The 22,384-nt window shown below is 41.6% G+C and overlaps 2 protein-coding genes across 2 annotated transcripts in view; one reads left to right on the top strand and one right to left on the bottom strand.

Moving 5' to 3' along the window:
* The window catches only part of EFHC2 (EF-hand domain containing 2), a gene marked incomplete at its 3' end in the record, with an annotated part of 139,345 nt that overhangs the window by 3,108 nt on the left and 113,853 nt on the right, over positions 1 to 22,384 (bottom strand). Inside the window, exons 12-14 of the mRNA XM_084870884.1 lie at positions 20,325 to 20,522; positions 18,506 to 18,598; positions 6,051 to 6,156 (exon numbers count right to left, since the gene is read on the bottom strand). Of these exons, the coding sequence (XP_084727010.1) occupies positions 6,051 to 6,156; positions 18,506 to 18,598; positions 20,325 to 20,522 (397 nt within the window). The remainder of the gene's footprint in view (positions 1 to 6,050; positions 6,157 to 18,505; positions 18,599 to 20,324; positions 20,523 to 22,384) is intronic.
* LOC311615001 (sperm acrosome membrane-associated protein 4-like) lies at positions 10,776 to 11,147 on the top strand (the record flags this gene model as incomplete). Its single annotated transcript, XM_084870123.1, has 1 exon — positions 10,776 to 11,147. The coding sequence occupies one exon, from the start codon at positions 10,776 to 10,778 to the stop codon at positions 11,145 to 11,147; it is 372 nt and encodes a 123-aa protein (XP_084726249.1).

Here is a 22,384-nt window from a genome sequence, read left to right on the forward strand (position 1 = left end):
CCATTCTCTCACCCTCTCCACTTGGCTCACACCAGCCTGACTTCCAACCACCAGCTCCCTTGCACTTGGGGGAGGGGGGATAACTCTGAGTTACCTGTTGGCTATTGCACCCCTTGCACCTGGGGTGGGATAACTTGTTGGCTATTGCATCCCTGTGTTTCTCAGAGGCATTAAGCTCCAGTCACCCACATTGGTTACTGACTTAATAATATGCTCTATAAGCTCCTTTTCTTCCATTTCTCACTTCTCAAATCCTTTACTAGTGCTCTTTTCACCCCCCCCCCCCCACAAAAAAAAACACACAACAACACTATGTTCTAAGACTTGTTTCCAAGTTAGCTTCTAAAGGAAGTCAAACGAAGGCATTACGCAATCTTCCATTTATCAAAACTAATGAAATATCTATGAAAGTCACAAGACATCTTGGAACAAAGCAACTTCCTGACAAATTGTGAATAAATTCAGTTTCCAGTGTGACTTCCAGATAACTCAAGAGAATAGAGACCAAATTTCAAAAAAATATTCAATTTAATCTGAAGAAAAAGGACATGTGCCACAGATAATTTTATGAATAAAGGAAGAATTGTGAAGTATTGAGTAAAATTCAACTACAATGCAAAATCATGGCTCTAAAATGGCTGGGAATTATTGTTTGCAGAGGACCCCATGACATCTTCCAAGCTGGCTGTTACTCGAGCTACTTAAGATGTCAAACAAGTTGGCAATAGATTACTTGTTCATCAATGGTGAAAAAAAATGTGGCTGCCAATTATAAAGTCATGCACCCTTGAAATAGGAAGCAAAGATGGCACTGGATAGAAACCCAGTAAATAGCAGCTGCCCAGTGAGAATTGCAAAGCTATGAGAGACTCATGGGCCCTGGATTTATTTGCTTTGACATTTTTAAAAGGACATTTAATTGGATTATGTCTCCTTCTGGTTTAAAATTTTCTACTGTAGTACTGGCCACCAGATGCATGAGGGGAAAAGATCAGGAGCCAATTAAATTCCATGCTTCAATGAAACAAGGTTATTTTTATTCCAAATGTAAGGCTGATAAGAGTCATGTTAGTGATTTCACCCTACTACTCCCCTCCCCTCACTTGAAAAGGGACATTTCTACAGGAAATATCTATGAATTTGTAGAAAAGTCCAATAGTGTGCATGGAATTGAAATTGTGGTTTTATTGGATTTTCTTCATTGTAATAGGTTGACATGACTTTGTGAGTAATCAAGTTAAATTGACAAAATCACAAAAAGTTTCAGTAAAATAAATTAAAATTAATTTTGGAAAGATAGTTCACAAAAATTGTCAAGATGATTAAGAGTATTCTGATTACATAAGGAAAAGTTCATATGACAAGTCATGAGATCTGCTTATATTATTATGCATTCTGTCTTTACTATAATAACAATATTTCACAATTGCTTCCCTCTGCCCCAGACAAAGCTTCAAAAAAGCTGCCATCTTTGTGAATGTAACTAAAACATAGGTGTGACTTGTAAGCAAGAAATTTCTCCTTAAAACTGCATTATATCCCTGGCCAGTGAGGCTCAGTTGGTTGAGCGTCATCCCATGCACCGAGAAGTCACTGGGTCAATTCCTGCTCAGGGCATGTGCCAGGGATGTGAGCTTAGTAGCGGGGCATGCAGAAGGCGGCCAACTGATGTTTCTCTCTCCCTCTCACTTTCTCTCTCCCCCTAAAATCAATTAAAAAAACATTTTTAAAAAAAAATGTATTACAGGACAAGTAAAGTTTTCAAGGACACAGATTTTTTTGAGCTTTAGTGACAGACAGACATACATTTCAAGTAGACATCATCCAACACTTTAAAACAAAGTGGATTCCAGCAGCAGAATTTCCCACTATGCTGTTGTTTTGTGTTAGGTAATCAGTATGTGCTTACCAGTGAGAATGATTAATAATCTATTTGTTAAATTCAACCTGAAATATTAGAAATGACTGTTTATTAAAGTGTTGGCACTATCCCCTGATTATATAATCTTTACCTTTAGGAATGCTTTTGAGTCTCTGATTATCTATAAATTGGAATAATATATCCTCACAAGGTTGTTGGGACAATAAAATATCACAGGTTATTCTACCCTCTAAATATCAAAAGAAGATCCTCAACAAGTAAGGTGCCCAAAGATATATCCCAAGGTGCACTCAACTTCCTCCTACCCCCACTGCCACGGGTATATATCATACTGTGTGACATGATTACTTTAGAGCCATTTGCTAATGCTTCTGCAGTTCCAGAGCTTATGAAATGAAGCCACATCCAAATTTTCTCAGAAATGTCCAAAGATAAGATGCAAGTCACCCAGTGCAACTTAAAAAGTTTATATGAGGACTGATTTTAGTGTTATTTTTTAATGTGACTTCTGAGATTAACCAGACTGATTCTAAACAGTGGGACCTATTTTGCCAGTTTTACAGCTACCATCTGTGAGAAAGCACAATAGAATGGAGATGGGGTCTCCAGGCTGTGACAGAGTCAGAGCCACATGCTGACACCATAGATAGTCACATAATGGAGTGAGAGTTAAATTATAGCCCCAATGTGGGGGACAGGCAGAGGCCTGGCCAAGAGAGCTTCTGAGAATCCAAGCTATAGGCCACAGTCAACAGTCATAGTGGATGTCAGCTTACACATATCCATGTAGGGAAACCTCTCACCAAAGGGTAGTAGGACTAATCAAAGCTGGGCTAGCTACAATCATAGTCCTACTTATAAATTTTACTAATTTATTGTTGGGCGCTAGCCCTGTTAGCTGAGATCACCTAACCATCACAGGTAGGGGAGTCCCATCTGTGTCCAGGGGATCAGACCTGACATCCAGCAGACCAATCCAGGAGCTATTAGTCTGAATCTGGCTTTATATGATCGCTGTGTGGCTTGCTCACCTGAGCTCTTCTTTATTCTGGTAACAGACTATGCTAGATCATTCTCCATTTGCCCCTTGAATCCATTTTGTGCCCTTCCCCTTTTTTCACTGAGTTCTCTGCACTGAGAGGCCAATCTCTGTGAATTGCATCATTTCCTGAGCTTCCTTGTTCTCTGGGTTTGGGGTGGGTCCAGCCAATGTGAAGTAGCAAGAGATCAGGGCATTGATTCCACTTCCCCTTCCTCTACTCCCTTCCTGCCTGGCCATGGTTTGGCAGCGGCTAAACTCCTCTACCTTCTGATGTGCTCTGACTTCTCTACTGGGTCCAATAATACTACCACCCACCTCTGCTTCTTCAGACCTAGAAATGGTAAAGCCTTCCAACTCTTGTTAGTACCTGAGTGTTCCACTGCCCTCACTGGTTCTCCTTAACCCTACCCACTCCTCTGTCAAGAGTCCCTTCATTAAATCCATACCCCTGATTCCTTTGAGTGTATTATGTGTGTATTTCCTGATGAAACTTCACTGGTATAGTGACTTAGCCTATTCTATGCCCTGAGCAGGACTGAAGGCTCAGTTCAAGCCTGCTGACTAGCCTCTGATTGCTGAATAATGCCAACTTCAGGATTCCCTACCACTGTACTCCCTTGTTTTGGAGAGACCCCTGCTGAAATTCCCAGATGCCCTGTCCTTCCAATCCCATGTCCTACTCAGCCTCTGGTTGGCTGACACCTGTGGTCCTGTTCCTCTTTTTTGGCTCCTTCCTGTTCAACTCATTAACTTCAGTTAAACAGACTACACTGGGAAGATGTCTCAAATCCCCACCCTACCACAAATTTCATCCATTAACACTGATGCAATCTAATACCTAGTCCTGCTTAGCTTTCATTAGTTGAGAAGTCCCATTTTATTTCTCAGTGAGATCCAAAATTCAGGAATGAAATCCTCTTGAGGATAACATTCAGTCCAAGAGTAAAGACATCCAGGTTCTAACTTATTTATGGTATCTCTGCAGCTTCAGGCACAGCCAGCCTGACCAACTCATACACTGAAGGAAGCATACAGTTGCCCAACCCCTGGCCTCCACAGAGTAGCTAAGCCTTGTTCTTAACAAAACTTGAATATTGTCACATCACACTCAGAGCTAGGTGCTTCACAGCCTGGTGAATCTTGTCCTAAAGTCCCACATGTGACTTTTCCACTATGGCAGGCTCCCCAAATGTTGGTGATCCCCAAAGCTCTAAGTGATAGGTTTTCTTTAGGTTTTCTTTACTCAACTGGGCCCCACCAACCTACACATCTGGTCCAACTCCTCCATGGCCTCTTCTAGCATAACCACTCCCCTGTCAGTTCCCTGCCACAGAGTAAGTTTAGAAATGGATGAATAAATTATTCTATACCCACACTACACTTATTAAAGAATGGCTGAGGTCTATACATATTAAACTAGAAAAATTTCCCATGATTTACTATTCAGTGAGAAAAACACACTGAAGACAAATGCATGCAGTATGATAATATTTTTGTACAACAGATGACGAAATCCTCAACACACAAGTAAACAGTTGGGTGGTGGATTGGGTGAAAAGAGAAAGGAGAGAAGTAGAAAGTAAGGAAAAGAACAACAAAGACAGTTGCTAACTAGAAAAAATAAGTACGAGTCTTATTCAGGATCCCATGGGAAACAAAGCACATATGCAAACTGTGTAAGTTGAGAAGAGTTTAATAAAATAAATATCTACAAAGTTGTTGGAAGTGTTTAGGGAAACCAACAGGGGATCCTCCAGTCACTCAGGGATTGTAGCAGTGGGGTGCCATTGCCACCACCAGCAATGCTAAGCAAGTCCAACTGATGGCTTAGGCACACTAAGCCATCAGTTGGACTTCCCCCAAGGCTCCTGGACTGCGAGAGGATGTAGGCCAGGCTGAGGGACCCTGCTCCCCAAGTGCACAAATTTCAGGGCCTCTAGTTCATCAATGAAACTTCAAGCATCACCTCCACTGAGAAGAGTTCCTGTCCCTCCCCAAACCCAGTCTGTCTTATAAGCAGCTTCCTTCTCATCCCATTACAACCCATGCGGGCTGTATCATGCCATACTCCAAATCATAAGTGTATTGATTGCCTCCCCTATCAATAGTGGGCCCCTGACCTTTTCCTCTGGACCCCAGCACAGAAGACAGAACCTCCTGAGAGTCTATACTTAATCATGATTTGTCGGAGAATAACATTTGTAAATGAATTAGTTAAGAAAGTTATGAGACAGAATTCAACCGTAGTTCTGTTTAATTCCAAAGGCCACCACTGTCTCCCAATCATCTGGAAGTTCTAAAGCTGCCTGACACTCCAGAATAGCTACATGCCTGAGGGAACTCTCCAGGGGCACCAGACCAGTCCGGGCCAGAATGAGCTGGTCAGCAGAGATCAGAAAGAATAAATGCCTCTTTTCTAGGAGTATCAAAAACATGACATTTGCTTTATCAAGGGATTTTCCCAAGAAAATCAATTTCTGGAGCATGTTAAAATAAAAACAAACAACCACTCACCCACCCACTTCTTAAAGACAATTGGTCCAAAGAGATCCTAGAGAATTTAGACAATTCCACAATGTTGAGAGCACCATCTGATCACATGAACTTTGTTTTCCCTAACCAAGCATTTTTTTTTTTACTAAATTTTCATTTTAAATCAGGCTCCACTCTGAAATGTGTATCCACATACTGTATTGTTTGACCCAAGGCAAACCTGTGTGTACAGCCACAGATACACGGGGGATTCTTGACATATTCACCATTTGAGATTTGCTCTTGTAGCTCATGATGATATTACCAGATTCGCTTGATAACAGTGTTTATATCTATTTATAACTATAACCTATTATCCTATCTTCCATGTAATTGGATGTGACTAAGGTTAAAAAAAATTCAGCTGCATAAGAAAAGTCATCCTCTTATAGAACAGATGTTCTCTCTGCATGGAAAGTGAATTATCATTTAACACAAATACCCCAAAATACATAAGCACTCTTTCCAAAAGCATGGATGTTAATATTTTACATAGAAAAATGACTTTAAGACAAAGGATATTATTAAGAATAAAAGAGGGGGAAATGAAAGGGAGATACCACAGCTGGTTTTTAAAATAGGTATTAATTTTACCTCTTTCAAGGGTGATACCGGTATTAATTCAGGCACAGGATTTCTTCTCCAGTTCAGCGCAGAGAAAAATGACTTATAATCAATTTGTCCTTCACTGTCTTCAAAACTGAAAATACAAGTATATATATAATTTGATTCAAACTGCAGGATTTAGCACCAAAATGTCAGTTTAAATGCTACTATGAAAACAGAATATCAGGGATGCTTCAATATCTGATATTTTTCTTATCTATTATTGGTTTGTTATCTGTTTCTAACCTTTCAGAATATAAACTCTTTACAAGCAGAGATCTCACACATCTAATTCACCAAACTATCTGTAGTACCTAGATCAGTACTCGTACTCAATAGGCATTCAATAAATATTTGTTGCAGTTGGCATAGGAACAAATTAGTTTATTCAGTAACTAAGACCTTTGCTATATTTTGTTAAGAATATTTGAAGGTCTCTTTAATTCAAAATGGTTGATACTATATGTTAGTAAAATAAAATGCCCTTATATTTATCAAATAGCATGCTTTTTAAATCTTTAAGGCAAGCCTAGATTCATTTTGCCTAGTACATGTTTTAGGGAAAATAAAAGGTGTCTTTATCATTTATTATGTAGCCATTAAAAGGGATTATTTCAATCTATATATTCTATCAAGAAAATATGTTCATGAAGGACCTCAGAGGGAAGGTAGGGGAGGATGGGGATAAGGGGGAGAGATCAACCAAAGGACTTGTGTGCATGCATATGAGCCTAACCAGTGGACACAGACAACAGGGGGGTGAGGGCATGTGTGGGGAGGGGTTTGGGATGGGAATGGGGGGATGAGGACAAATATGTGATACCTTAATCAATAAAGAAATTTTAAAAAAGAAAATATGTTCATGATATATAGTTGGGTGGAAATGAGGTCATAAAATAGCATGTAGACTTATGATCTCACTTTAGGTTTATCCTATATTATAAAAGGCCAAAGGCCGTAAGTGTCATTACTGGAATGAAGGCTTGACCCATTGCCATGAGGTGGCATTGCCCACCTCTCGGTCTCTCCCCCATTCTGGGGGAACATGAGCAAGGGCGGGGCAGGACTGGGGACTGGCGACTACGGGTGGGCTCAAAAGAGGACCTTTTGGTCCCTCCCCGCTGTTTACAGGCTCCGATGGATCAGCAATGGTGAACAGGGGAATTGAGGTGGGTGGCTGGCTGTCAGATCACCAGCTCATCCCCAACTGCTTGGGGGCTCTGGCCTGAAGGAAAGCAGGCACCACAAACTTCACCTCCATGCCAGGGCTGGTAGGTCACAGGCGTACACCGCAGCTTCCTTCAGTGCCTCAAGCCCCAGCAGCAGTGGCAGTGGCAGTGGCGGCAGCTGCGCCCACTTGAGCGGGCCCCGAGCGGGTAGCGTGTTCCATCAGCAGCCGGCCTGGTGCACACACATGGAGGTGAAGTCTCCAGCACATACTTTCCCACAGGACTGAGCCCCCAAGCAGCCGGGGATGAGCTGTTAATCCCAACGGCCTGACAGTCTGGCAGCAGAGGCAGGTTCAGCCTAGGGACTGGAGAATGGGCAGAAGATGGCCCTGATCACAGGAGGCTAGGCCTAGGGACCCTACCCGCAGGATTTCATGCACTGGGCCTCTAGTATTTATATAAAACGACATAGAAAAAGGCCTAATAACAATACACTGAAGTATTAAGAATAGTGATCTCTGATAAGAGAGTTTATAAATTTTGGTTTTTTTTCTTTAGTATTTCCTGTATAATCTGAATGGTTTTAATTTTATAATCAGAAATAATTAAGCCAATATTCATTTTAAAATATTATCCTGCACCACAAAACTATAGGTCAAAAATAGACTCATCAACCTATTTGTCCTCCTTTTCCCCATCTCTCTCTCTCCTATTCATCAAGAAAGTATAGAATTCTTCTTTCAATACTTGATGGTCTCAGAAAGAACTCCAAGTTTCTGGCAATTACCCAATAAAGATGAGGGCTAGGAGATGACTCATGCAGTGAAACCTACCAATCAACAAGGTGCACCCCAAAAAGCTTCCAGCATTAAGGACAGAAGACAAAAGAACAACAGAAAAAAAGAGAACCAGAGAAACAAAGACAATTCAGGTAGCAGAGGGAAAGACGTGAGATAAAAAGATATATTGCATCCATGAAAAAAGAACAGAAAGCTAAAAAAAAAAAAAAAAAAAAAAAAAAGGAATTCGACTAAAAAATTGCCTATTGAAATAAAAATATGATAGCAGTCAACAAATGCAGTAGAAGGGGTGGAATATAAAGTTGGGGAGTACATCATAGTGACAAAGAGGAAATTAGGGAGAGAAAAATATCTAAATTTAAGAGCCCCAAATCTTAATAATTAGAGTTCTCAGAAGAAAAAAAAAATGAAAATGGAGGAGAGAAAATTATTAAAAATTAATGGACAATTTTATAAGATGTGGTACATTTACACAATGGAACACTATGCAGCAGTAAAAAAAGAAGGATCTCTTACCCTTTGGGACAGCATGGAGGGACCTGGAGATGACTATGCTAAGTGAAATAAGTCAGTCAGAAAAAGACAAGTATCACATGATCTCAGTCATATGTGGAATCTAATGGACAAAATAAACTGATGAATGAATCTCAGAGGGAAGGCAGGGCTGGAGGCTGGGTGGAAAGAGATTAACCAAAGAACTTATATACATATATGCATAGCCCATGGACATAGACAATAGTGTGCTGAAGGCCTGGGGTTGGGCAGGGGCAGAGAGGAGGGAGGTAAAGGGAAGGAAATTGGGGGACATCTGTAATACTATCAACAATAATCTATATATAAAACCCTAATATGCAAATAGACCTAATAGCGGAACAACCGGTCACTATGACATGCGTTGATCACCAGTGGGTGTGCATAGAACATGGTAGGCATTGGCAGCAGATGACAGAGCATGGAACATGGCAGATATCGGCTGTGGTGAGATGGTGGAGCAGGTGAGCAGGGGCGCTAGACCAAGGTGGGGCGCCAGTTGCTGTGATCAGGGAGAGCCTCTGTTGGTTAATGAAAATGCTTTGCTCCAGTGCGCCGTTGTCCTGCCTGGCACTCATATCCACAGCCAGTGACAACTGCTGGAGACAGAGCTACCACTCGCATCTGCTGCTGACACCATCAGCAGGTGCCACCAGAAAGTGCCATCAGCTCAGTGCCATCAGCAGCTGGCTGCTGACCCTGATTGCCCCACAGGGCTTCTCCACCTCCCCCTGCTCCTGAAGGGTGATTGGAGCTGGCAGATGCCTCTTGTATCCACTGCTGGCACAGGGACCAACCCTCGAATCCACTACTGGCACCCAGTTCCAGTCCCAATTGTTCAGTACCATCAGTGGGTGCAAGTGGTGACTGCTGGCCCTGATCACCGATGAGGGTTTCTCTACCTCTTCCTGCTCCTGAGGATGATTGGGGCAGTAGCCGCCACTTGTACCTGCTGACAGCACCGGCCCCACTTGCTCCTGCTGCTGGCACTCGATCCTTCCCCCCATGGCCAGCCAGATGGTCAGTGCACTCCCACAGCCGACCTCCCGCAGCGGGCCAACCTTCCATGGTCCCTCCTCCTGGCCAGCCAGCCAACCTCCCACAGTCCCTCTCCCGATTGGCCACGATCGGGACTGGGTAAGATGGCCATGACCAGGCCAAAGTACCCCACCTGTGCACAAATTCGTGCACTGGGCCTCTAGTTAAAGAAAATGCTACTAGCCTTTGGCCTCAACATCCCCGTCTGTAGAATTAGAATCACCAAGGTACCTACCCTATGAAGACAGCACGTTACAATACTTAAATAATCATCTGGACTCAGACTTGAGTCTAAACCTGGACTCTGCCTGCTCCCACTGAGTGATACATCAGTTTCCCCTTCTGGAAAGAGAGATCATTTTCTGACACCCATGGGAACTGTTTTGAGACTCAGCTGCTTCCTATATTAACCTCCATTTGATAAGTACTGCTATGTGACAGGCTCTGGCTGTCTGCTTCATATGCAAAGATTCAAAGAAGAGAACATGGGTTTAGTTCCCTGCCTGGTGCCCAACACATGCCCAAGCCTGTGAGCTGTAGTGAGTCCTGTCATCACAGTGGTTGTTATTTAAAGCATCTAGCATTGGTCTTGCACAAAGCAGGTGCTCAGTAAATGCACTCTTTGAAATTAAATAAACCTGAGCTCTAATTCTGGCCCTAGGGCCTTGGGCACATCACTTTCTCCTCCTGAGCCTTGGTTTGCCCATCTGAAAAATGGGCTCACATGGGTAATGGGCAGGCACAGCACCCAGCATAGCCTGAGGGGCCAGGATGGTATATGCTGGGTGGAGTGTTCTTATCTCAGTGGGATGTCAATGTCCTTGCTCCCTGGCAAGTCAACCTGCCATTCAGATTGTGACACCCCTCCCCCACCATGACCTCACCTTCAGAGTGGCCAGTGGAACCCTGAGGCGTCTGTGAGGTCACCCCATTCCGCTCTACACATACTCTCATAGGCCAGCAACCACTGGCTGGTTTCTGTCCCTGGGAAGCTTCTCAGACCCTCAGTCTCAGGAGCCGTGGTCAGGAAGACACTCCTGAGAGGGAAACAGAGCATTGGGAACCAAGGACACTCCAGGTGCTGAGCCTGGGAGGCCATAACCAGAGGGGGAACTCTTGTGGGTGTGCAGAGTATAATTCAGCAGTTCGGAGAGGCCCAGTGTCACTAGGCCACCATGGTCCTTGGCTGGCTATTGCTTCTGGTGATGGCTCTGCCCCAAGTCATGCTAGGCGCCAAGGAGTGCATCTTCTGTGATCTGACAGACTCCTTGGACTGCACTGGCATCCCCATGACCTGTGGCGACAACGAGGAGTGCTTCGAGGGCGAAGGCACAGCCCCCGGCCTCAACAACATCATCAACAAAGGCTGCATAGAAACCACCTCATGTGGTAATGAGGAGGCTGTCACCTACCAGGGCGTCACCTACAGCCTCATCTCCACCTGCTGCGATGGTGAACTGTGTAACAGAGCCTTCATCCCCACAGGCATCCTGAAGGCGGGGGCCACCATCGGCCTGGCACTGGGCATGCAGCTGCTGCTTCAATGACTATGACCAGCCTGGAGGGCAGGGCATGGGACTGGTCTTGGGGCTCCCCTGCTCCTTGTGTCCCCTGTCTCCTTCCCCTCCCCTTTCCCCCATTGAATGGCCAGAGTCCTTAGACAAAAAAATAAAAAATAAAAAATAAATAAAAGATATACAATGCTTTTTTTTCCCCCCATAGGAATCATAGTGTAACAAAATTTAGAAATAAGTAATACTGTCAACAATAAAAAAAGAAACATCTACTTAAAAAAAAATAAAGCTACTAGTAATAATCTAAAATATATATATATATAATGGATAATGTCTCAGAACCAAAGTAGAGAGACTTAAGACATAGTGACTCTATATACAGCCACACACAACACATACATGCACTATAAAGTCTCATCCAGAACACTAGGAATAAGGAGAAGATCCTAAGAGCATCCAGAAAAAACAATAATGGGAACAAATATTATGTCAAATTCTCAAGGATCGTAACAGGAAGTTAGTAGTAGTATCTAAAAATGAAAAATACAGAAATAGTATGTGCATGCTATTTAAATTTCTGCAGAAACAGCTACAAGGACTGAGAGTGGTTGTTTCTTGTGAATGGGGTGGGGAGGAATGCAGCTAGAAACTGCTATTGTTGGAATAAGTTTTTAGAATAATTTTATGTTTTACTAAGAATATCAGTTTGATATAAATAAAAATTTTAAAAGTATAAAAAGTAGTTGAGAGACCTTGAAACATGCTTTTTAAGATAGAAACTCATACAGGTCAGACTTGGAAAGGAAGGAGCTCCACAAGTTGGGAGCATGATGAGTAATAATTCTGGATCTTCTTTTCTTTTTCATAATTCTGCACATACCTTCCTCCCGTGGACCACTGATATAGTGAGATTTTTCATGCCCTTATTTGTTGTTATAATATACTAAAGGCCTAGTGCATGGATTTGTGCACTGGTAGGTTCTCTCGGTGTGGCCTGCAAGGAACGGGCCAAAACCAGCAGTCCAATGCTGCCTGCCACTTCTGCCTGCAGCTCCTGCCTGCTGCTCCTGCTCATCCATGCTCCACTATGCCTGATGCTGCTGCTCGTAGGCTCTCTGCTGCTCCACTGTGGTCTATGGGCTGTGGCAGCCATCTATGAGCACTGCAGTCTGGCATCCATTGGTAAGCTGAGCAGTGCTCCCATTGTGGGAGAGCACTGACCACCAGGGGGCAGCTCCTGCATTAAGCATCTGCCTCCTGGTGGTCAGTGCATGTCATAGCAACCAGTCTAACAGTTGCTGAGGCTTTTATATATATACTAGAGGACCAGTGCACAAAATTCATGCACTCATGGGGGGGGGAGGTACCCTCAGCCCAACCTGCACCCTCTCACAGTCCAGGAGCCCTAAGGGGATGTCCAACTGATAGCTTAGGCCCATGCCCTGCTACCACCACTGCACTTGCCAGCCATGTGCCCAGCTTCTGGCTGAGCAGCACTATCCCTGTGGGAGTGCACTGACCACCAGGGGGCAGTTCCTGGGTTGAGCGTCTGCCCCTGGTGGTCAGTGGATGTCATAGCAACTGGTCATTGTGCCATTTAGTCTATTTGCATATTAGCCTTTTATTATATAGGATAGATTATGTCTAATATATGTTATTGCTAGATGACACTGTGTGAGAGAGAAGACTAGGATACAAAGGGAAGCTCCAGCTGTAAAAGCAGTCCAGGTTGGAGAAGAAGGAGACAAGGTGAAGCCCTTCAGAGATGGAGAAAGGCTTGACTATTAGGAGGGTGAAAACAAGTAGGTGAGTGCCTACATTCAACCCTGAGTATTATCTCCCTAGTCATCCATTGTGGAATCCTCCCTGCCTTGTGACTATAGGCCATCATTTGCCAAATCCTACCCATCCTTTCAAATTATGACTCATATGCCAGTACATGCTATACTTCTGACCACAAACGTTAAGATCCTGATTCCCTACTTGAGTCCCCTACTTTGCTCTTTTTCAAATATTTGACTCTTGCTAAGACTCACCCATGGTCAAAGGATAATGACTTGCCACTCTAGAGGAAATTCTTTGGAAAAAGTAATTTCAAAGAAGAACTTTGTATGACAACATTGTTGAAATCAGTGCACAGAGTTCCAGGGTAACTGCCCAAAAGGGCAACACTAATTCTTGTTTTTAAGTGTTCTTATGCTTATTAAAAGTCAGCCTCCATACTTTAAATTCCCAGTTCACAGCACTAAAGTGTTTTCCTAAAATCTCCATAAATTCTTCTTTCCCTTTGATACTTGAGCAAGCCACCACTTACTTCCCTGAACAAACTAAGGGACACCTTTGTGGAAGAAAAGGGAGAGGAGGCAATTTATCTGGATCTTCTCTATAAAATAATGACCCCAAGCATGATTCCCAATGCCTCACTCGGTGGGAGTTCTTAGAAATGACTGTAATGTGTCATTTGATGGCTGTTCTTGCTCCCCTTCCCAAAAATGATACATGGCTTTAAAACTGTAGAACCCATCCATCTATTTGTCATGGGGAATAATGATGATCTGCTTTATTTCCACCATCTGTGGAGGGAAAAGGTGCAGCAGTAGCTGTGTTTTGCTAAAGACTAATATGGTTTCTCCTCTGCTGCAAAGACTATCATATAACTTACAAGAACTGGCTAGCTGTGTGACTAGGGGAAAAAGGGAGGGCAATGAAGAGACACTCTAGACTAGGGGTGTCAAACTCAATCAGAGAAGGGGCCAAAATCTAAAATCCAGCCTAAATCGCGGGCCGAATGGTTTACTGAACAGTCATAAACTGACAATGTCATAAACTGACAGTGGAGTGCAGTGATGACAGCGCGGTGCGGGCCACATTGCAAGGCCTGGCGGGCTGGATTTGGCCCGCGGGCCTTGTGTTTGACACATGTGCTCTAGACTCACTTAATTGTGTTTGGTTTCAGTTCATTATCCAGAAAACCCAGAGGAGCTCACTGAAGTACCTGGTGAGATTCTTAAAAACCTGAAACTTGATTAAAAAAAAATGGAGCTCTGGGCGATTGTGCCAACAAACATGTAGAGTTGGAAAATTGGCATTGCCCAAGTTGTCAATGAGTAACTCGTTGTCTCCAATAGCCAGACCTCTAAGTTTCAATTGTGATCCCAGCACAGATCACCTCAGTGAGGCAGGTCACAGTTGCCAAGTACAGACTGCATACACGATCAATGTTCTGTTGGTCCATGTGGTTTTGAGTATTTAAAAATTTCTTAAAGTACAAATCACCTTATATTTGAAAAGATAGAAAGCATGGGAGGGAGGGAGGGAGGGAGGGAGGGAGGGAGGGAGGGAGGGAGGGAAGGAGAGCACCTTCTCTGTGAAAACTTTTCAGTGTACCGAACACTGCAACAATAGCTGCTACATGGCTCAACCCTTGCCCCTCAGCTTTAATGCCAAATATTGTTGGTGAAATAACTTTAGCTTAAACCATGCCTCTGGAAGGGGGGCAGAGGGTGAGGTTGGGTAGAGTATAATGAGATAATTTTAAAGCCCTGTTAACTTTTTCCATTTTAACTGATATTTCTGGATGAGGCAGTAGCTCTCTTGGGAGGCCAATTCTAAGGCATTCCATGGAACACAAAGCCAGTTGTAAAAGACTAGCTTGGGGCAGAGTTGCTGGGGAAAGAACTGCACTTGAATTTCCAACTATTCCAAGTCTCGATTCAGAAGTCCACAATTAGGAAAGGAGGCTACCTCTTTACTCCCTAGTCCCACAAGGAACACAGAATTGAATGACCTCAGAATACTCTATACTTGTTATGGTTTGAGAACCAGACTTTCTTGTTAGCACAGAGGAAATATTAATATACAAGTGAAGGCTCAGAGGGGTTGACTCAATTTATAAGGTTCACATGGGAAGGAGGCAGTACAGTTGTACTTCAGATTCAGGTCTGGTAGAAATGAAGCTGTTTTGCCCTGTTCCCAACATACTAGCATAGGACAAGTCCCTGAGGCTGCTAAAATGAATGAGACATAGACCCTATCCCTAGGAGCTCAGATAGGAACAAATATTTGGGTATCTTATGTAGTTGTTATTCCATTAGACTCCATTAGAGATTTATCTTGACCTGAAGTATGCTCTTTAATTGATAGTTTCCTTATACCTCAATATTTCCATTTATAAAATGAGGAATCATACCTGCCATCAACTAAAATGCTCATCTTAATATGCTCAGGGATATATTTACAAAATATTCTAGGGCCCTTGGCACTATGTCAATACAGAGTGTACTCCTGTTATTAATGGGTAGTAAGTACCACTACATAGATATTTAAGTTTGATGCTTTGTGCATTAGTAAAATGACTTCATTTGGTAAGTAAGGTGACCTCATATCATCTACCATAGCACAAACTGATGGGAGCTGGTGTTCCCGGATGTGGAAATATTTTGAAGTCCTAATTCCAGCTTGAATTCCAGCTAATAAGAAAAATACCAACTAAATAACAAGAAACATGGAAATAGAATAGAGGAAAACCTTAGTACCAAAACACAGGGACAGGAGAAACACATGGGTAATGATCACTGAGTGAAAGAAACATCCAAACCATTAGCCGTATTGTTTTTGGTCTCCTGGTAAGAATTCGGGGCTAAACAGCTGTTCAACAGCTGCCCAGTTCTATCTCAAGGCAGGTAAAACTGCCTTTGGACTGAGTATGCATTGAAACAAATCAACAAACTCCACGGCTGCCTCCCACGGGAGACTGTAGACGTCAGAGGGGTTCTGGCTAGCGTGCCACAGGAGGGCTATGCAAAAAGAGTCTGGTCAAGGCTCTGGAAAGCCCTGTAGAGTCTATGGGGAACAATAAGAATGCAGAACATAAATGTAGGCTGAAGGCTGATGGGCCCATTAGGAATTAGGGCAGTCTTTGAAAGGAATCTGTGGAGATGATGCAAAACACCAAGCATGTGACCCACATCGTGGCAGGGCATATTGGAGGGAGAGGGGAATGAGAATGAGACATATTCTAATCTGATTAGTCTGAAGTTTCTCCTGAGTGTCAAGAAGGGTCACTGCACAATTAGAGGCAAAGTTAGACTGAACATGGTTGGCTTAGTGACTCAGAGGGATGACCTCCTTGAAGCTAAGCTGGGCTCAGAGGAAGATGTGTTCTGAGACTGGGAGGACCTCAAAGTGGGTTATGGAACAGTCTCTCTGCCTTTAATGTCAAATTGTAAAGCAAAGACAAAACAGTTTGCTGAGAGAATGAGAGGATGATGACTTGGTGGCCCCAGTATTGGATAAGAAACATGTAGGTCCTCCAGAGGCCAGGTTCCCACATTCTGGACTTCCCAGGATAACTCATCCTTGAGGCCATCAAGAGATAATCTAATAAGCATCCACAGTTGCCTGACTGCAAAACAGCTTAAAATGTAAAAGGCATTCAGAACCAATTGTTAAAAACAAAACTTCTTCTATGTAAAAGTATATAGGTTTCTTCTAGTTTATTTCTAAGTCAGAGTGTGTGGTCTATGGATTCCAACTTAAACTACTCTCCTAGTTCCCAATCAATACTTAGACTCAGGGGCAGTATTTTATGTATGTTATCTCAATTCATACTCAGAAATACTAGGAAATGGGTATTGTTATCTCATTCTAGAGGTAAGGAATATGAGGTTCATGCAACAATACACTGTTTGCTTATAGGTGGTAAATCAAACAGGTTAGAAGTAGGTCTGCATCTGAATAGAGCAAATATCAGTCACAAATTTTCATTACAAGGTGAGGGCCAAAAAGAGAAACATAGTGTTGTGAGAATCCTTCGGAGGAGATAATCACTGTCAGCCAAATAATCTGGGAGGGCTTCATGAATGTGGTTCTACTTGAAAAGAGTTTTAAAGGAAAAGCAAAGCTGAAAAACAAATTGGAAGTTACTCTATACTGAGGGGGAAAAAGTAATAAAAAAAAAGGCAAATAAAAGTGAGAAGGCAGGAGTTATCCATGTGAAATGGTAACTGGTCCATTTGGCTTGACCAGTGGGAATGGGAAGGGAAGCTTTGGGAATGTGTTAACTGTGAAGAACCCTGACTCCTAGGTCTTCTTACTTCATCTCAGGTATTTTACACCAGGATGACCTAGTTATCCTTCACCCTGATGCTAGCAAGTATAAGCAAATAGAGCAGATGTACAAAACAACCCCATATCAATCGAATGCAAAGCACATCCAAGTGGATTGGCCCTTTTATTTCTTTTAACCCTCACCTGAAAATAAGTTTTTAATTGATTTCGGTGAGAATAAGAAAGGGGGACAGGGAACATTGATATGAGAAATAAACATTGATCTGCTGCCTCCCATATGGGATCAAGCTGCATTGTGGGCATGTGCCTTGACAGGTAGTCAAACCTGCCACCTTTCGATGTATGATATGACGCTCCAACATCAGTCAGGGCTGACCCTCTTCCTGATCCCCCTCCTGACACCCTGGATCCTAGTTCTCCCACATGGGATTAAGTATTATCTGTTCTTGCCATTCTCCTTTTGTCTCAGATAAGGACTCCCAACTCCGAACAATGATCCAAATGGCAACCCTAAACTCCATGATGGAGAAAAAGAGTTCAAAGCCAAGGAGTTTGGTTTTTCTTTGAGATGGTACAGAAGGTTTGTGAGTAGACAAATTGCATTATGATATTTTTGCTCTAAAGTACTTAGCAAAGTACATCTGGTGCTCTAGCAAGATAGAGCCCTGTGTTAATAACACTATGTCCTCTTATGGCATGTCTTTAGCCATCAAGAACTACTGTTTTGAAAAATATGCCCTGAATTTTATATCTAATACCCTCATAGCCAATTAAGTTGTGCATTTTCATTTTCCTCCACATCCTATGTATATGCAAGTGTGTCTTAATGGTAAGAAGATAAAATAATCCTATATAATAAAAGCCCAGCAACTGAACAGCATAACAACCAGAACAACCAGTCGACCAGTCACTATGATGCACACTGACCACCAGGGGACAGACAATCAATGCAGGAGCAGCCCCCTCGTGGTCAGTGCGTTCCCACAGTGGAAGCAGCCGCTCAGAGGGCGGGTCCACAGCCACTCGGCTGACTGGAAAGAGCAGCTGCTCCTGCCGTGGGCTTATCCCTGCGGGCCACGTTCCCCACCAGTGCATGAATCCTGTGCACCGGGACTCTAGTAATTCATAATGGGCTCTCTAACATTTAAATCACAATTAACTTTTTCTTTTGTAGTAGTTAAAATGGAAGTGTGTCATCAATAATATAATCAAAATAGTCAAGGGTAAATCAAAGGTAATGAAAGGTAAATGGAAAACCAGGAATGGTCCCTTAAAGAAAAACATAAAGGATAATTCCCATGAAGAATGCAGATCTCACTTACTTGGACAGTAAGGATTGCAGAAGTTCACTAGTCAAAGGCAACCTGGCGGCCTTGCATAACTTTCTGATGTCACTGCTGGGCAATTTCTTTGTACTATATTAAAAACAAAATATTATTACTATATTTAAAACAAAATAAATGAGCTTATGTATACTTTGGGTCTTTCAAGTAACAATTGCATGCTATAGGAAAAAATACATTGTATTCTAAAAATGTACACATGGAAATAAGTATGAAAATTGATATTGGAATTTACAGTAAGGAAAAACAGTCATATTGCATTTTATCAACTTTTTCCATTTCAAAACTCATCAGATTCTGTCCTTACAAAGGTCTTTCCATCAGGATGCAGATTCTTTGTTGGTGATAGTAGTCTATTAAAGCTGCAGCCATTTTATTTTATTACTTAAGAGTGTTGCTCTAAGTAATCGATCTGTATTCTTGACCACCAGTTAAAAATGGTTCTGATATTTGAAAACATCTCTTAATTTGACAGGCATCTAGAGCCTCCAACACAAGTAGAGGGTGTTTTCCTACTCTTCTCCTTGGACCCAAACCTTACAACCTGGAAGCCCCAGGTGGGGCCTTAACATTCACCTCAATTTTGTGACATGTTTTCTCCAGAGCAGCCTAACAGTAATTTTCCCCAGCCTGCTGGGGGTACAGAAATTCTTGTCCAATGTTCTCACTCAGCCTATGTTCTTCCAGGCAACAGGCAAAATTAGGACCAACAGGAAACTTCTTTACAATGAGGTTATAAAATTATGACAAAATTTATGTCTAGAATCAAAGCTTGTTAGACCTAAAAAAAAAAAAAAAAAAAATCTCAAAGATGTCTTATCAAGCAGCTCCATTATTGTGAAGAGATGTTCCTTTATAGAAGGAGGGCCACACTTTTCACCCTGGGGAAGGAGTAGCACCAAGGTAGAAGGCAGGGTCAGAGTAATGCAAAGCTCAGGCCACACATCCTCTGAGAAGGTCAAGAAAACTTAAAGATTAAAGGAAAAGTACAATTTTTATAAAAACTCAACGAGGATATATTATGAATTAGGAAAAAATCATGTTCATTATTAAGATGAACTTTAGGATCTTCAAAGATACAGGGTGTGCAGCTGGCTACTTGGGTGCACACTTCAGGGTTGAGGATTGAGGGAAGAGGTCATTGGAAAGAGTGACTGCAGGGTGTGCAGTTAACAAAATTAGAAGCTAGAGGCAAACCTAAGATTTTCTAACTCCACATAAATACCCCCACACACACTCTATCAGGTCTGTGGGTAAGATGAATACCAAAACATATTTAGGTGGGGCTCCAGTTGTTAATAACAATGACTTAATAAAGTTTAATACAAGCATGATAAATGTACTAGAAATAGATTATGCTGAGCTTCATTATTTTCAAGAAAAAATAATTTCAAAGAAATTCTTTAAACGTTTACTTGCAAGCTCCTTATTTTGTATATTACAAAAGTCTCATTTATAAATCCCAGTTATCACTAAAATAACATAAGAAGAAATCTCAGTATTAAACCTTCTAACATCTTAATTTGCCGTATTTCAGTTGAAAGCTTCTAGAAACCAATTAAAACAAAATGCAAAGGAGCATCCTATTCTTTTGAAGTACATCAACAAACAAAGCTCACCATCACTATAAAATATTTTCGCCCAGATACTCTCCAAAAATGATTTAAGGTGGCTTTGCTAAACAGTAGAATATTATGAGACGTCAATTTTCTTTTTTCCCATTTTGATAAAATACAAATTTCTTCAGTAATCAGGTTCACAGAAACTTAAATTACTTATTGAATCAATAAAAGCTTACTGTTTTCGATCTTCATATTCACAGTAAGAAATGAGTTTATCAAAATCCTCATAAAAAATTTTCCTGAACTGTTCATGAGCCATTGCAAGTAGGATAGTCCCATTTGGACATGGTTTCTCAGGCACTCCATAGCGACGCACAATGGTTATAAATTGTTGTTCTGAGAGTCTGTCAACGGTTATATCCATCAGTATGTTTCTATAAAGAAAATGGAAAAACACTCATGAAGTTATAACTAAGAATATTTTCCTTCACTTTCTATTAAAAATACCCAAATCCCTTTTTATAAACTTTTACCAACTGCATAGAGGACAGGTAATTATGGCTTTTTAATTTAATTTCTCTACTTATAAATAGCAAGAAGGTACAAGTGCTAGAATAGAAAACCATAAGCACTATAGATCTAATAAAATGCTATTTTTCCCAGAGTCAAACTTCTACCTGATAATAGCCTACAACCAGGAAGTAAAATTTTAAAGTCCTTGAATGGTCTAAAAACCTAACACTAAATGCATAATTTCATGAAATGCCTGTTAATCTTACTTTACACAAAATAGCAACAGACTTGGAATTTTGGTTTCCCAATGTATAAAATTTATAAATCAGTAAATGAAAAAGAAGTTTTGGAGATGGGGAAAGCTTAAGCACATTTCTGTAGTAAAAAGTAAAAACTGACACACCCTGCCAGTGAGGAAAATAAACGAAAGAAAAAAAGTGTAAAAGAACCCAGCCAGCATGGCTCAGTGGTTGAGTGTCAACCTATGAACCAGGAGGTCATGGTTCAATTCCCAGTCAGGGCACATGCCTGGGTTGTGGCTCAATACCAGTAGGAGGTGTACAAGAGGCAGGCGATGGATGATTCACTCTCATGATTGATGTTTCTGTCTCTCCCTCTCCCTTCCTCTCTGAAATCAATAAAAATACACATTTTTTAAAAGATGAAAAAAGCTGTGTAAGGGTACAGTTGTCTGCGTCTTTAGAAGGCAAATGGCATTGAGATTATTGGGCAAAGCTTAAAAAATGACAACATAATAATGATGCAGATTCAAAGCCTGACGAATAGGCTGAATTGTTTTTTCTCTCTATATGAAACCTATAAACCATGCATAATGCATTAGAAAGCATTACATCAAAATCGTTAAAATGCAAACTGTTATGGTGGTTCAATGAATAAACTTTCATCATCTAGAAAATTTACTTGCCAGAAATAATTCAGTTCCCTAGAATACCGAATAAATGAAGGAATACAATATTTTATATGATCTTCTGCTGTAGACTGGTCTTTCAGAATAATGGCTTTCAGTTCTTTTGTGTATTTCTTCTCATTATCACTATCATTTAAGAATCCTGGGTTCTCCTGGTTAAGAATTTCATTAGAGTATAGGAAAGCCCATATTTATGATGTTCACCTATCTCAAGGAACTGCATTTCACCTACATCCCCTTCTCAGGGTTTCTGGGGGTTTCTTTTTGTCAAATAAAATATAAGGCCAAATTCAATCAAGAAGACTTCACAACTGCAGCGTTAGTTTATGTCAATGGTTGTCAAACTTCCACAAAATACCACGGCCTGGGTGAGTCTATGTTGAAGAAGTGGCATTAGAAGAAGTTTAAGTTTAAAAAATTTGGCTCTCAAAAGAAATTTCAGTCATTGTACTGTTGATATTTGGCTCTGTGGACGAATGAGTTTGCTGACCACTGGTTTAGGTCCATCAATCAGCAATATTGGTTGGGGGCTCACTGTGTGTAAAATACTGTAAAGTTACTTTGGCATCTGAAATTCTCAGAGTCTATAATCAAATAGGGCTTCCCAAGCATACAGATGAGCTCTCACAACAACAAACTATGAGGGCCAATTGAAGAACTGAGTAATAGTAAGAAATCTTGCCTTTCATTCATTCAGGTACTGTGCTGCCAAGGTCATCTCATCTACTATTATCTTCATTTTACAGATGAGAACACTGAGGCACAGAAATGTTAATTTTTATGCTCACTGTCGCAAAAGCTAGAATGTGAACCCTTTACCATCTGGCTCCAAAGCCCAAGCTCTTGCATACTATG

Source organism: Pipistrellus hanaki (assembly GCF_964339955.1).
Source record: "Pipistrellus hanaki genome assembly, chromosome: X".
Taxonomy (NCBI): domain Eukaryota; kingdom Metazoa; phylum Chordata; class Mammalia; order Chiroptera; family Vespertilionidae; genus Pipistrellus; species Pipistrellus hanaki.